The 14,819-nt window shown below is 30.2% G+C and overlaps 1 protein-coding gene across 1 annotated transcript; it reads right to left on the bottom strand.

The window, feature by feature from the left end:
• Positions 1–3,781: 3,781 nt before the first annotated feature.
• LOC123921526 (VQ motif-containing protein 11) lies at positions 3,782–4,772 on the bottom strand. Its single transcript, XM_045974110.1, has one exon. The coding sequence runs from the start codon at positions 4,606–4,608 to the stop codon at positions 4,009–4,011; it is 600 nt and encodes a 199-aa protein (XP_045830066.1). The 5' UTR covers positions 4,609–4,772; the 3' UTR covers positions 3,782–4,008.
• Positions 4,773–14,819: the final 10,047 nt, after the last annotated feature.

The raw sequence follows: 14,819 nt of genomic DNA, 5'->3' as shown, positions 1-14,819 counted from the left end.
ACATCCAAATCATGTTAGCATAACAAAAGAGCACAATTATGTATTAGTACTTTTTTCTATCTGATGGATTAAAGCAGCCGACCTAAATTGTACTACCTTCAGCCTTATTTATAAGCAAAAGTCAACAAAATATTTTGGCCTCAAATATAAGCAAAAGTTACCAAATTCAACTTCATTTAATGCTATTCTTCCAAAAGTACCCTTATTAATTGTTCTACTTTTTAACATGATTGTAGAGTCCCGATGCATATTTAATATATTGTAAGGTCATTTTAGAAATTTTAATAGAAATATCACATAAAATTAAGATAAAAAGGTACTCCTTAATAAGTGTGCAAAAAAGATTTTTTGCTTACAAAAGAGGCCGGAGTAGTATGCCATAATCAGAAATTTTGGGGAAGCAATTATGTCATTTTCAATAAAAATAAATAAATTGTGCTTTGTTTTCTATTTTTTCTAAAAACAATATGGTCAATACTGCAATTATTTTTCAGTAGAGTGAATGTTTTGCATTTTTATTGTACACTTTGTTTGTACTTTTTATTTAGCAACCGTATTATTGTTGCGAAAGATCCATCAACTTCACCACAAAAGATTAGTGTTGCTAAAAAGTCTGAATAACCATTTCTAGTGGTGTTTTTCTTCTAACTAGTATAGTATTTTTCGTTGTACTTTGTATATGATTATTATCTTTGATATGACATATAATATAACATAATTATATTTGCTTTGATTTAAATTGTGTGATGTAATATATCACAAAGATAAAATAGTTGTGATGATGTAAATCGAAACATATATAAAGAGCATTACTATTCTATAATAACGTTTCTCTGTGTCATTAATTCGGTAGTATTTGAAAATTAGAATTTATCTTCTACCTTAATCAAAGTCTTAGTTTTTTTTTTTTTAATAAGCAATCAAAGCCTTAGGTTTGATTTTTGATTTGGACATGCAGCAACGTTAAAAATTTTAAGAAGAGTTTGTCACATATTTGATATCACAAGACTCGATATATTAGTCTTTGTAGTTGCGCGCATATGATTTCTAATATTAATTAATTATCAGGTCAGACACCGTATCCGATATTCAAACCATATCAGGTCAGACTCGATATGTGAATTTCCGATAGCTACTCATTTTATCTATTTAAAAAAAAAATTGTTATCTTTCTTTCATTTATATATTATTTTAATCCGTATAAAAATGTCAAATAGATACCTACGCAAAAAGTTACACACATTTATTTTCTCCATATTAAATATAAATAACCTTATTATATTTCACCAAAAAACAAGCTTGTTATATTAAATATCTACTTTTTTTTTGTCTTACACGAAAGAACCACAAAAATTCACATACAACTGTGAAGTTCTGAACTTAAATTCGAATAAAAATATTCAAACACCCATTATTTCATAAGGATTTGTTACGTGAAACATGTATGCCGATGACTTACTGGGCATCGTGTGTGTCGTATAGCTTCTCATAAAAATACAAAAAAGTAAGCCCACTTCCTACAATCCGGCCTGAACTTTTGGGTAGGCTCTACAGGATCAACAACAATAACTGCACAGAGTATGGTAGAATTGTCTGGTACGGTCAGACGTTTCTTTGGCCCCCTCAAACAAAAAGAAAAGGAAATGCGGGCGGACATCTCCTGCAACGCAAGCTGCATTGTTCGCCACCACCTGAGAAGCAAAAGATTCGAGAGTCCAGGTTTAATATACATATGCATAGATAGTGGTCTAATGATGAAACTTGTAGAATATAAAATATGGACAATTAGTAGATTGGCGAGGCCATGTAGATCTCTATGGGGTTCCCTTCTCCGCTAATGGGAAGGCCAACATTCTTTTGTCGTCGGTTAGCAAGACCAAAACTATATGCATCAAGCTGCCTAAGGTCTTGACTCTTGACCAATTAAGTTAACAATATTGTCATTTCTCATTGAGTTATATTGAATACTCCTCACAACTTGATATAAACATTATCACCACATTGTACGTCATGCATTATTAAAATTTAAAACTACATATAGATATAATCCGTGTTTTAGGTTTCAACAGTTAATTGCTTCTTAAAGCTACACTCTAGTCTCCAACAATTTCTATTTCTTAGCAGGTCATTCACGTTTAAGATAAGCCGTTTAGGAAAAGTCATTAAGAAAATGAAACCGCAAACAAATCCTAATTAAATTACATATTACTCCTCTTTAATTAAAAGTAAAAATAAAAATAAAAAGTTCATGTATTTGATGCTTGCTGATACCCAATAATATCAAAGTAATCGAGAGAAAAGTAGTAATAATAATTTAGTACCAATATAATATCTTCTTGAGTCTAATTTAGTTAGTAGAGACATTACATTATATATATAAGTGCTGAAGTTCGAATTTCGACAAGTCCCTTTTATTTTTTGTCAAGTAGTCTAGTAGTAAAAAATTACATCATTAGATAAGTGAACAGTTACCGAATCTTGCATATATAATACGAGGTCTATACCAATTGAGTTAAATTCACGTGTACCCGACACCTCACTTACTATGCATAGATTTGTTTTTACTATTAAATCAACAAATTTTAAATTATGTGATGTGACATTGTTTTTTGTCTATTATTGACCCTCTGAATTTTAGAAAAATGACTTCGGTAATCTAGCATTCGGCTGAATTAGGTAAGTAAAATCTGACAAAGAATAAAAACAAATGTGTGCTAACATGAATTATTTTCTTACTTTTACATACTTAATATAAAAGAGACTTTACTTTTTAGATTCATTGAGAATCTATTGTATCTGTCCATAATATAAACTAGATCTATGAAACCCTTGATACGTGACACGATACCGATACGATACGACACTGATACGGCGATACGAATTTTTTTTCAAAATTCTCGATACGATACGATCGCGATACGTTATTCAAAAATTAAATTTAAAATTAAATATATATATATATATATATATATATATATATATATATATATATATATATATATATATATATATATATATATATATATATATATATATATATATATATATATATATATATATATATATATATACAAACATAACTGAAATCGATAATGATAAAAAATTAACATTCAAATTACTCAAATTGAGCAAACAAGTAACAATTACATATCTTAAGTTAAGTACTATCCAAAAAGGAGAGTGAAATGAGTAACTTAACTGGTTAATTAGTTGAGCTAAGAGTTAAGGAGCTGGAGATTCAGGGTTCAAGTCTTGACAAGGCGAATAACTAACATAACAATATAATATACTAACAATTTGCTTATAAAAAAAATACGTATTACCCAAAGACATAGTTGTTAACATCATACTCTAACATTCAATACTTAAGAGAAAACATGAATTTTATCAGTCTCCTTTCTTACGTTTTCATCATCAAAGAGCATTAATTGTTCGATACATGTATCGAAAAAGTATCTGACACGTATCAGTTATATTTTTTTAAAAAAAATAATATTATTTTCCGATACTTTTTCGATACGCGTATCGGAGAGTATCGAACGAATGTCGATATCGAGGACGTATCGAACATGATACTTCGCTATTTTTGAGTATCGGGACTTAACATAACTAGATACATTAGTCTCTTATATTAAAGAGAGGAGGAAGTATTAGACAATAATGTAGGAGAATATTAATTTTGTGAAAAATAAAATGAAATATCGTCCTATAGGAGAAAGAATAGTTTGGTACAGATAAGATAATACAGTAGTACATATCATTATCAAGAGCAAAACCAAAGTTGTCAACGTAGAATCAACAGACCACAGTATTTATTCACAGTACAGCTACACACACACTGACACACGCAATACATAATAAAAATAAAAAAGTACATAAATATCTAATTAAAGAAAAATACAACCAAACAAACTAGCAAATATAATTAGTAGTTAATTAATTAATATAGCAAAAATTACAAACTTAAAATACAATCAACTTCCACAAAAAACAACAACATTAATATAATTAAGAATGAGATTGAGATGAAGGAGAATGCAAAGGAAAAAGTGGTAACAGTTCAGGTGGTTGTTGTTGAGAAGCTCTAGGAGAGGGGTGTAAATAGAAACCTTTTTCAGCTATCACTTTTTCTTCTTCATCTTCTTCATCTTCATAATAAGGTGATTTTGGACTATTTCCATGTGCCATGTAAAATTCCAATGGTGAAACTGGTGAAGCCATAACAACACTTCGATTAATATTATTGTTGTTGTTATTCATTAACATCATCATCATCATGTTGTTGTTGTTGTTATTATTGTTGTTTTGGAACATCATGTGTGTTTCCGAAACGTTGAGTTGAAGTTTTTTGGAACGGCGTTCGTGGAGTTTAAAGTTGGGCTTTTTTAGGCCCATTATTGGTTCGTTGGTGATTGACGGTGAACAACGGTTGGCTTGGGTTTGGGCTGTTAGACGAGATGGGAGAGTGATGGGTAGTTTTTGGGCTGATGGGTCTTGTGATGCTCCGGTTAATTTTTGGACTACTTGTCGGAAATTTGATGGGTCAGCTTGTATGAAGGTTGTGTTTGGTGGTGTTGTCGGGTCGGATCCATATGTTGGTGAATGCATTCTTAGAGAGAGAGAGAGAGATGGGTTAGTGGGAGAGAATGGTATTGAAGAGAGGAAGCGGGAAGAAAGGAATGAGGTGTGGGAATTTATAGAGAGAGAATGAGAATGAGAGAGAGAGAGAGATTGTAAGAGGATTGAGAATGTGTGTTGCTTTGCTTTATGACAATGTGGAGTGGCGTGAGTTGAAAGAGTGATATATAAAAGGAGAAAAATTGAAAAGAGAAAGTGAAAACTTTTACTACCTTTCTCATTTTAGTAATTAAGCACTCAATTTTTATTATTTTTTTAAATTGTGATAAGGACATTGTACAAATTATTTAATCTTTGTCAAAAGGGTATCTGTCATCTCTTTTTCTAGGAAACTAATGTAATTAAAGTTTTTGGCATCTTAATTAGTGTTTAAGACTATAAATTTTCACAAACTTTCATTTTTAGTTCTACTATAATAATACTCCTACTTTGAATTGGATTGTTAGATCGTAATTTAAAATAATTCTTCAGTTATAAGAAGATGTTTAGTTTGTAGTTTAAAGTTATTATTCGACTTTCTTTCGGAACGTTTTATATGAAAGATATAAGATGTTTAATTTTGTTTTTCTGACGGTAATGTTTAATTTAATTTATCGTGTCAAGTTATTCGACTTTTTTTTTTTTTTTTTTTTTTTTGTGTTTAATGGGATTAGTCACATTTATTGAGTAGGGAGTTGTTTCATAATTTCATATTATTTATCTTATCTTATCTTAATATTATAAAGAACGAAAATGTTCTTTAAACCTAATAACTTGTTTGAGTTTTCTAATTGAAGACTATTGATTTTCGTTCTTTAAAACTGCTTCAACGAAAGTGATCAAATATGAAAAAATAAAAAAGTGTTTTTATAATCAACATGTTAAATTGCATTTGTGTTCGAAACTTTTTGCTATTTAATTCGTCATTTTAAGGTAAAAATGGTAAATATGTCTCATTTAGTTTTATAAATAGTTACCTCTTCTTGAGGCAACATCAACACTCATGCAGTTTGTACATGTATATAGGGTGTTTAAATTACACAACTCACATAAAACGTGTAATTACCACTTCAACACTCCTTTGGTGTTTGACTTCAGAAGAAGTTGCAAACCCAACACAACACACTTTGGTATGTTTATAATGAAAAAAAGGTAAGATGGAAACTTTGGCTTAACAAAAGAGCTTTTTGTCTTCAAGTTTATTTCAAAAAAATGGGGTAATTAATTAACTTTTTGGTGAGTGGAACTTGATATCTTTTCTTTTATATCGTTGCAAGTAAAAATTCATTATCATGATTGAGGGTAAGCTTTTTAATTTGAGTATTACTCAAGCTATAGTTTACTGCAAAAGTCCCACACAAAAGCTTTGTGATGGAAATCTTGTTAATTACAATTGCTCTTGGTTCAAATGGCTAGTATAGCTTGAGCTCTTAAATCATATGTTTAGATTTCAAATCCTGATAATGAGACTAGAGCTGAGTTATCCCTCAATTGGTGGTACTCTACATATATATTATACACTCAGAAAATTAATTTTAATATTATGATGATTATCTACTATGGCTAAGGAGTATTTTATAAATTTTATAAATATATGAAATTCTGATGTTTTTAATATGAGTTTAATTGTTGTACAACGTCGGTGTAAAATTTTTTACACATGTATCCAATGATGTGTTACCACATCATTTAATGAACGTGAACATTCTGTGTTTTTAAAAATAATACATATGTGTTTGTATATTATTCAATGCATGTGTAAATTAACTTTACATTGACAGTGTATATAAATTAAATTTATGCAGTTTGGAGCTGCAGTGAAAGCTCAAAAGGGAATGAAATTTCGTCATTTAATTTGGTTGGCAACTACGCGTTTTATTTGGCGAATGAGAAATAATATCATTTTTAGAGGTGAAGGTGCAGATTTCCAGCGTCTGTTTGATCATATTAGAAATATCTCTTGGTATTGGTTCTCGGGTAGAGTAGGTCGGCTTTGTAAATCTACTTTTTTTGATTGGTGTAATAACCCCTTAAAATATCTGAGTAGCTTTTAAGGGTGTTTATTTTGTGAATTATAAGGGATTGAGTACCCCTTATACTCCTTATTAATTCTATCATTTGCTTATAAAAAAAAATCTTTTAATATTAACCTTACAAATAATATAAAAGTGAATCTTTACCATTATTAATAAAAAATAGATAACAAAAATAATATTTATTGTAATTTACTAAAAATTAGTATGGTCTACATTTGCGTTGGTCTATATCAAGCTATACTTATATATGCAACTTGTCAATTTAGTTTTAATATAATTATTTGTCAGAATTTTTCGGGTCGGTAATTTTTCAAGTAACAATCGCCAACCGAAAATGCTAACTTTTGATGGAACATTGTTCTTCCATAATCTTTTCAATGTTGTCACTGTATGTGTATCCAGAGAAGTACATACACGCTTGTCCTGCAAAACCATGTACGCTGATCGCTAGAAGCTTTGTTAGGCCGAACATGTTCAAGCAATTAATGCAACTCATTGAAGGATTCAGTATCTGCATCATCAAGTGCTGCCATCCAATTGAGTTTCCAAGACCACATGTTGTTATTTCATATCCCCATATTTGAAATGCAAGCATCTTTATGAGTTGATATATGAAACAAAGATGAATACAATTCACTTAACGGTATCATTCCTAACCATTTTTTCTTCTAAAAAGCAATATTGTTACCGTCCCCGAGAATGCTACTAATATTATTAACAAACTAGCCCCCTTCCTCCGCGCCTCCTGTTTTCCACATATCCCGCCACCAAATTGAAGCATTATTTGTCAGACTGTGAATTATATAGATTATAAATTTTATATGTATAATCTATATAATATAAATTTTCAATGCAATAACTATAAATTTTGTAAAATTCGTCTTTATTATAAAGTTATTGACAAGTTGTGCATCGTGCCCCATTTATCCAACTCTTACATTTTAATTAAAGCCTCAAGTAGTTTATGGCTTTAAGTAATTAATCTTATCTTATGGCAATGCACATTCGAGGCAAATCTAATTTGGCTACGTCTTTAGTTATTTTTCGTTCAAAACATGATTGCTAATAATGCAAATAATAGCAACTTAGGCATCGTCAATGGTTAGTACTTGAATGAGTTGAATGTAAGAAAGAAAGGGTAATGAATGAATGAGTAAATAAGGAAAATTAGTGCAAGAGCGACTGAACGGTGGTCCAGTTTGAATTTCAAAAAAAAAGAAGCAATAAATGAATGATATGGCATTCAATAATCAGTCCTGCGGGGTCAGCAGGGCATTGAAAAACAACAAAGAACCAACAAAAACACACAGAACAAGCTGCACTACCCTCTAGGACTAGTATAAGAAATTAGAATCATCAATACATGCATAGATGGAGAATGGAAAATACTTCCCCACTCTATTTTAGGATGCGTTTTATCCGCTAATAATGGCCGGACAATAATGACCAGATATGAACTTCATATATGAACTTCAGTTGTATTGTGTTTAATCATTTAAAAAAAAGAAGTTATATTGTGTTTAATTTTAAAACTGTTTTTGGGACTAGATAAATTAGAGGCCAAATGTTGTCCACCAAACAATATATAAGATAAAGTTTGTTCAATACCTTAAATTTTATCATATCTTAATCTATCATGTACTGGTTACGGTACTTACATTTTATAAACCTTTAATTTTCTAACAAAATTGACATCAACTACAATTTTTAGGGCTGGGTTGGTGTCTTTTGGTGGTCTGAAATTTTCTACCTATCATCTATCCACAGGGACAGAGCCAGAAATTTAGCTCAAGGGGGGCTGAGTTTAAAAATATAAGTTAGTAAAGAAAAAACTAAATTTTGAAAGCACAATATATATATAACAAGTTATAAGATAAATTTAAAGCTAATATTGTGAATCATATTTTATAGACCATTTTTTTAAGTCGAATTTTTTGGCCTTTATTTTTATATGTATTATAACTTTGGTCTTGATCTATGCATGCACTTTGCCATAAAAATTGCGACTTTTTACATAAAAAAATGCGAGTTCTAATCTCAAAAAAGTTTTTTTTTATTGAATTCATTATTGTGGCAATAAATCACATTTTTTGGTGCAAAAATACTATTTTTAGTCGGAAAAACATATGTTAGGATCAAATATACACCAAATATAAAAAACAGAACAAAAAAATTGAATAAAAAAGGGACAATTTTTATGAGTTTAATAAAATAGAAGAATCAAAAGTAAAATTAAGCCAATAATATAATATCATAACATAACAGTATAAAAAAAAATTCAAAAATATTTAGAAGGGACCGTGACTTCTGCCGCTCCCCTTCCAACTACGTTCCTGTCTATCTATCCATCCATTCTATCCATCCATTTATTTATCTTCTTATCTTACATATATTCTCTATTTCTTTCTCTCTAATGTGCTACTAGTATTTGATAAGACATTTTCGAAAGAAAAAAATAGGGAAAGTGGTAAACTATCTATCTGAATCAGAGGCACCGTTCTGAGCTTTGGTCAGAGTCTCAGAAAAATCAATGTTTTGGCTTTGGACGTGAACAATTCTATTCTATTGATAAATTTTTCTGTCAGCTTATCACATGAATACAATGTCCATTTTTTGAATTGATTTTATACCCAAAAAAAAAATGATTTTATAAATTTAATTTAGTTGAATATGAATTGAACATAAACCATTTATATTCGATTGTATTGCGTGCCCCATGAATTTTTCGACGGAGATTAGTAGTGAAAATTTTATACCAATATTATGGTGACAAAAAAAAGTGAACAGCTAATTTTTGATGAAAAATTTATATTAGTTAATTTTTAGAAAAAAGAGTAAGAATATATTAGTTTTGAGGAGAAAATAACTCTACTCAAGAATCAAGATATCATTCATGTCAAAATCAATCTTACACTGATTTGCATGTCCAAGTATAATAAACCTAATTTCATTTTCCACCGTAATTTTACAAAGCTCAAATATTAAAGTTCAAGTTTCACTACACATATGTAAAAATACGACCATGGAAGCTCAAAAACTAAACTAATGGGTGACTAAATTACATATGAGAATAAGTTTCTTAGCATATTATATTAGGAGATTTTTCTACCCTTGAAGTAGGTTCCAAAGTGTAGTAATAACAAAAAATAAATAAAGTGAAATCAACGTAAAATAATGTTTGCTTATGCAAAATGGTACACATTGGTTATGCAATGGCTATAGTTTTTGTTTGGCTTGGTTGAGTTGGTCTGTTGGTGTATATGGTTATACTTGTGTATGGTTGTAGTGATGGAGTTGAAGTAGGATGTAAGTGTGTCTTTGTTGAATTTTATAAGACTTTGAATTTTGTACTTTTGGTCTCATTAGTAATAGTATGTCTTATATTTAGGGGTATATTGTTGACTCAGAAAATAGTTAAATACATTTATTTTTTATTTTTTATAATAAAGTTGATAATCGAATTCAAGACCTCGTGCATACTACTCAAATATCTCACCACTGGACCAAATATAGTGGAATAAACTGTTAAATACCCTCTGAAATTTTAAAATTCGTTAAATATTCCACTGAAATTTGGAAATAGGCAAATAGCCCCTAAAATTGTAAAAGCAATCATATTGCCCCCTGACACTAAACGAAACATGTATTTTTTCATAAAGACCAAAAACGAAATTTGGTAATTTTATAGAAAAAAAACATGTTTAACCTTTAAAAAAATTCCAGAATTATTTATGTACACAAAAGCTCTAAATTTCAACTTTAAATTATAAAAAAAAATTCATTCATGCCGTGTGATTCTGTCTTTCTTTTATTCTCTTATTATTCCAATTCCAATTTATATATTTTTTTTATTATTGAGTGCAAATCTAGTGGGACTACGAGTAAATTTTGTGTTTCTGCGTATTTTCCCTACACTTACTTGCGTGAGGAATTTCACTTTGACATTTGATGACAACAAAGTTGTCTCAATGCTTCCTTAATTTTGGCTTTGTTCGTTTTAGTTTTCTTTGCTTTACTCTTTCTTCTTTTCAAATTGCTTTGCTTGGATGGTTTTGGTTATTCTCTTTTTGACAATTTTAGTTTCTTTCTTCCCATTCTTTTCAACTCGTTTACTATTAGGACCAATTCTACTTTTGGCTTATTCTGTAACCTAAGTTAAGTAATTGACTTGCATTAGACATTTAGATAGATATAGCTAAGATTTAAGTATTCTCATAATCTAGAATCACTTTTCAACATATTTGAGACTATAAATTTTAGAATAGTAATCTTTTTATTTTATAGTTTACCGTTCAAACTCTCGATGATAATGAAGATTTTTTTTCCACCACTAATATTCAATTCGGTTTATTGAACCATCTAATATGGTTCAGAATTCAGTTCTGACATCAAATGATTTCATTCAGCCCCCTCCCAATCGTAGTTGTCGGAAATTGAACTGTGATCCTTCCTGCTAAGTGCAAATCAAGTTCAACATCAATCATCACTGGACTGACTAACGATTTGTATGAAACCATGGTGGGATGATTGAACTTACTTGAGTTCGATTGACATGGATAGATTGAAGAGTAACAAGACCGATCCAATATGTTTTGAGGCATGTATTTTTTTATAGTGAAGTCTTTTTTTTTTTTTATGAATTTAATATGTTTTTCATATATATATATATAGGGGTTTTCTAACTTAGACCCTAGTTAGGTCTAAGTTAGCAAGGTGCACCTTTTGAGTTGGACCAAAATACCCATTCTTTTAATTTTTGAAAGAATAGAGCAATAGGGGCATTTCTGTAATTTTACATAAAAAAAAAAATAATGACACGCGCCCCCACCTTCTTAAAAATTAATAGACGTGGATCCAGTGTCGCGCGCGTACGGAAGGACCATGGTTACACACCGTTGATATCCATCAGACAGCCAAGATGTGATCTCATTAAGGCTGTCTGATTGATCAGACAGCCCAGATCATCCTACCATCCTGTCTGCGCCACACTAGATTATAAGCTGGAGAGAGAAAATTTTACTTTTGAAAAAGGCAGCCACGTGTCAGCATATGACTGGGTCTGCGTGATTTTTTCCATTTTATGCTTTAAACTCGATTATTTCATCGTAAATTAATTTTTTATTTTTTAATTTTTATACCAAAATTCATAATTTTTTTTTCTCTACAAATAGAGACTTGGTTCGTTTGATTTGGACACCGAAAAAAAAACGCGATTTTTCACTACTTTAAACTCGATTATTTCGTCGTAAATTAATTTTTTATTTTTTATTTTTTATACCAAAATTCATAATTTTTTTTTCTCTACAAATAGAGACTTGGTTCGTTTGATTTGGACACCGAAAAAAAAACGCGATTTTTCACTACTTTAAACTCGATTATTTCGTCGTAAATTAATTTTTTATTTTTTATTTTTTATACCAAAATTCATAATTTTTTTTTTCCTACAAATAGAGACTTGGTTCGTTTGATTTGGACACCGAAATCCTTCTGAAACCATTTATATGGTAGAATGGTTTCAGAGAGTTGTAATCTGAAACCATTTTGCTGGTAGAATGGTTTCAGTAAGTTGATTACTAGTTATTTGCTTCTGAAACCATTTAGCTTGTAGAATGGTTGCACATAGTTGTATTCTGAAACCATTTTACTGGTAGAATGGTTTCAGTGAGTAATTTATTAATTGTGTTTGCTTCTGAAACCATTTATCTGGTAGAATGGTTTCAGAGAGTTGTAATCTGAAACCATTTTGCTGGTAGAATGGTTTCAGTAAGTTGATTATTAGTTATTTGCTTCTGAAACCATTTAGCTTGTAGAATGGTTGCACATAGTTGTATTCTGAAACCATTTTACTGGTAGAATGGTTTCAGTGAGTAATTTATTAATTGTGTTTGCTTCTGAAACCATTTATCTGGTAGAATGGTTTCAGAGAGTTGTAATCTGAAACCATTTTGCTGGTAGAATGGTTTCAGTAAGTTGATTATTAGTTATTTGCTTCTGAAACCATTTAGCTTGTAGAATGGTTGCACATAGTTGTATTCTGAAACCATTTTACTGGTAGAATGGTTTCAGTGAGTAATTTATTAATTGTGTTTGCTTCTGAAACCATTTATCTGGTACAATGGTTTCAGAGAGTTGTAATCTGAAACCATTTTCCTGGTAAAATGGTTTCAGTAAGTTGATTATTAGTTATTTGCTTCTGAAACTATTTAGCTTGTAGAATGGTTGCACATAGTTGTATTCTGAAACCATTTTACTGGTAGAATGGTTTCAGTGAGTAATTTATTAATTGTGTTTGCTTCTGAAACCATTTATCTGGTACAATGGTTTCAGAGAGTTGTAATCTGAAACCATTTTCCTGGTAAAATGGTTTCAGTAAGTTGATTATTAGTTATTTGATGAGATTAAGGTAGTGAAAAATTGGGTTTTTTTTTTCTGTGTCCAAATCAAACGAACCAAGTCTCTATTTGTAGAGAAAAAAAAATTATGAATTTTGGTATAAAAAATAAAAAATAAAAAATTAATTTACGACGAAATAATCGAGTTTAAAGTAGTGAAAAATCGCGTTTTTTTTTCGGTGTCCAAATCAAACAAACCAAGTCTCTATTTGTAGAGAAAAAAAAATTATGAATTTTGGTATAAAAATTAAAAAATAAAAAATTAATTTACGATGAAATAATCGAGTTTAAAGTATAAAATGAAAAAAAATTAACGCAGCCAATGAAAGAGTGACACGTGGCCTGCCTTTTTAAAAAGGCTTCTCTCTCCGCGATTGGGCTTCAGCCACTCGCGCCTGTCGGCGCGTGTGGTACACGCGCTTTGGTTTTGTCAAATAACAGCGTGACACGTGTCCTGGGGGGGGAAAAAAGAAGTGGGGGCGCGCGTACTGTTGCATAAAATTACAGAAATGCCCCTGTTGCTCTATTCTTCCAAAAAATTAAAAAATGGGTATTTTTGTCCAACTCAAAAGGTGCACCTTGCTAATTTAGACCCAACTGGGTCTAAATTAGCAGCCCCCATATATATATATATATATATATATATTTAAAATAATTACACAAAAATAAAATCATTTAAAATAAATAATGAAATAACGCAAGACTTAAGGTATGCCCAAATAAAACATACCTTAATTTTTATTGTGAAATACAAAATGAACATATTATCTAATAATTTATCCTTGATAAGACACAGAGGAATCTGCTTGTAGTATAGGCATAGATTAATACCCCTACGTACGTACCTTATGTGTTTAATAATGTGCAGTCTAAAAATCGTGAGTAATCTTTTAAGTATTTTATGTGGATTTAAATTATTTGCTGTTTGTGAATCATTCACAATAGATTTAAAAGTAATTGTACAAGTGAGTATAATATTATATTTTTACTCAAAACTTTATTATTCGACTTTCATTTTTCAAGTAGTGTAAAATTTAACTCTTTTCACACTTGTCATAACAATTTAGTCTATCCGCTCAAAATTGACTACATAATTTACATTTTAATTTTAACTCCAATGGTTTAGTCTAGTAGTAAAAAGATAGTTATTTATTAGTACAGTATATATCTCTGGATTTCATATATAAAAAATATTACGTTCCAATTTCAGTATACTGGATTTATAATACAAAAAAAAAAAAAATTACATGATTTATTTGTTGGATTTCTCAAGTTAAGCATGATTAACCTTTTGTTTTCTTTATTAGTACAGTATATATCTCTAAAGTAGCATCTTGAGTTATGTTCAATTGGAAGATTGCAAATTTAACCAATATTCAAAATCGTCATGAAGATTAGAAGACTTACATTTTAATTTTGACAAAATTAAACTATTCGAGTATCTTAACCCCAACAAATTTGTGATTTTTGCTATTTACAAATATTTTGGATCCATGAAATGAATGTAACTGTTGATCGTACCTGATCAGAAATGTGCGACCGTATCGGCGTTTGTTCTCGAAGGCCCCTGTTGAAACGGAGAGGGTTGTGTACCTGCAAACACTCCGACGCTTAAGCCAGTTTAAGTGTGGAGTGTGGTTTTCTTAGCTAGATAATACGTACCTTGAGAATGACAAAGAGTCTTGTATATATAGCCCCAACGTTGGGCCAAGGTCCTTGATGACATTAATTGCCATCAAGTGGCTGCCGGAAAACGACTTAAAAGCCATGATGA

This window comes from Trifolium pratense, linkage group LG4 (assembly GCF_020283565.1).
Source record: "Trifolium pratense cultivar HEN17-A07 linkage group LG4, ARS_RC_1.1, whole genome shotgun sequence".
Taxonomy (NCBI): Eukaryota; Viridiplantae; Streptophyta; class Magnoliopsida; order Fabales; family Fabaceae; genus Trifolium; species Trifolium pratense.
This window is presented reverse-complemented; position numbering and strand designations above follow the sequence as displayed.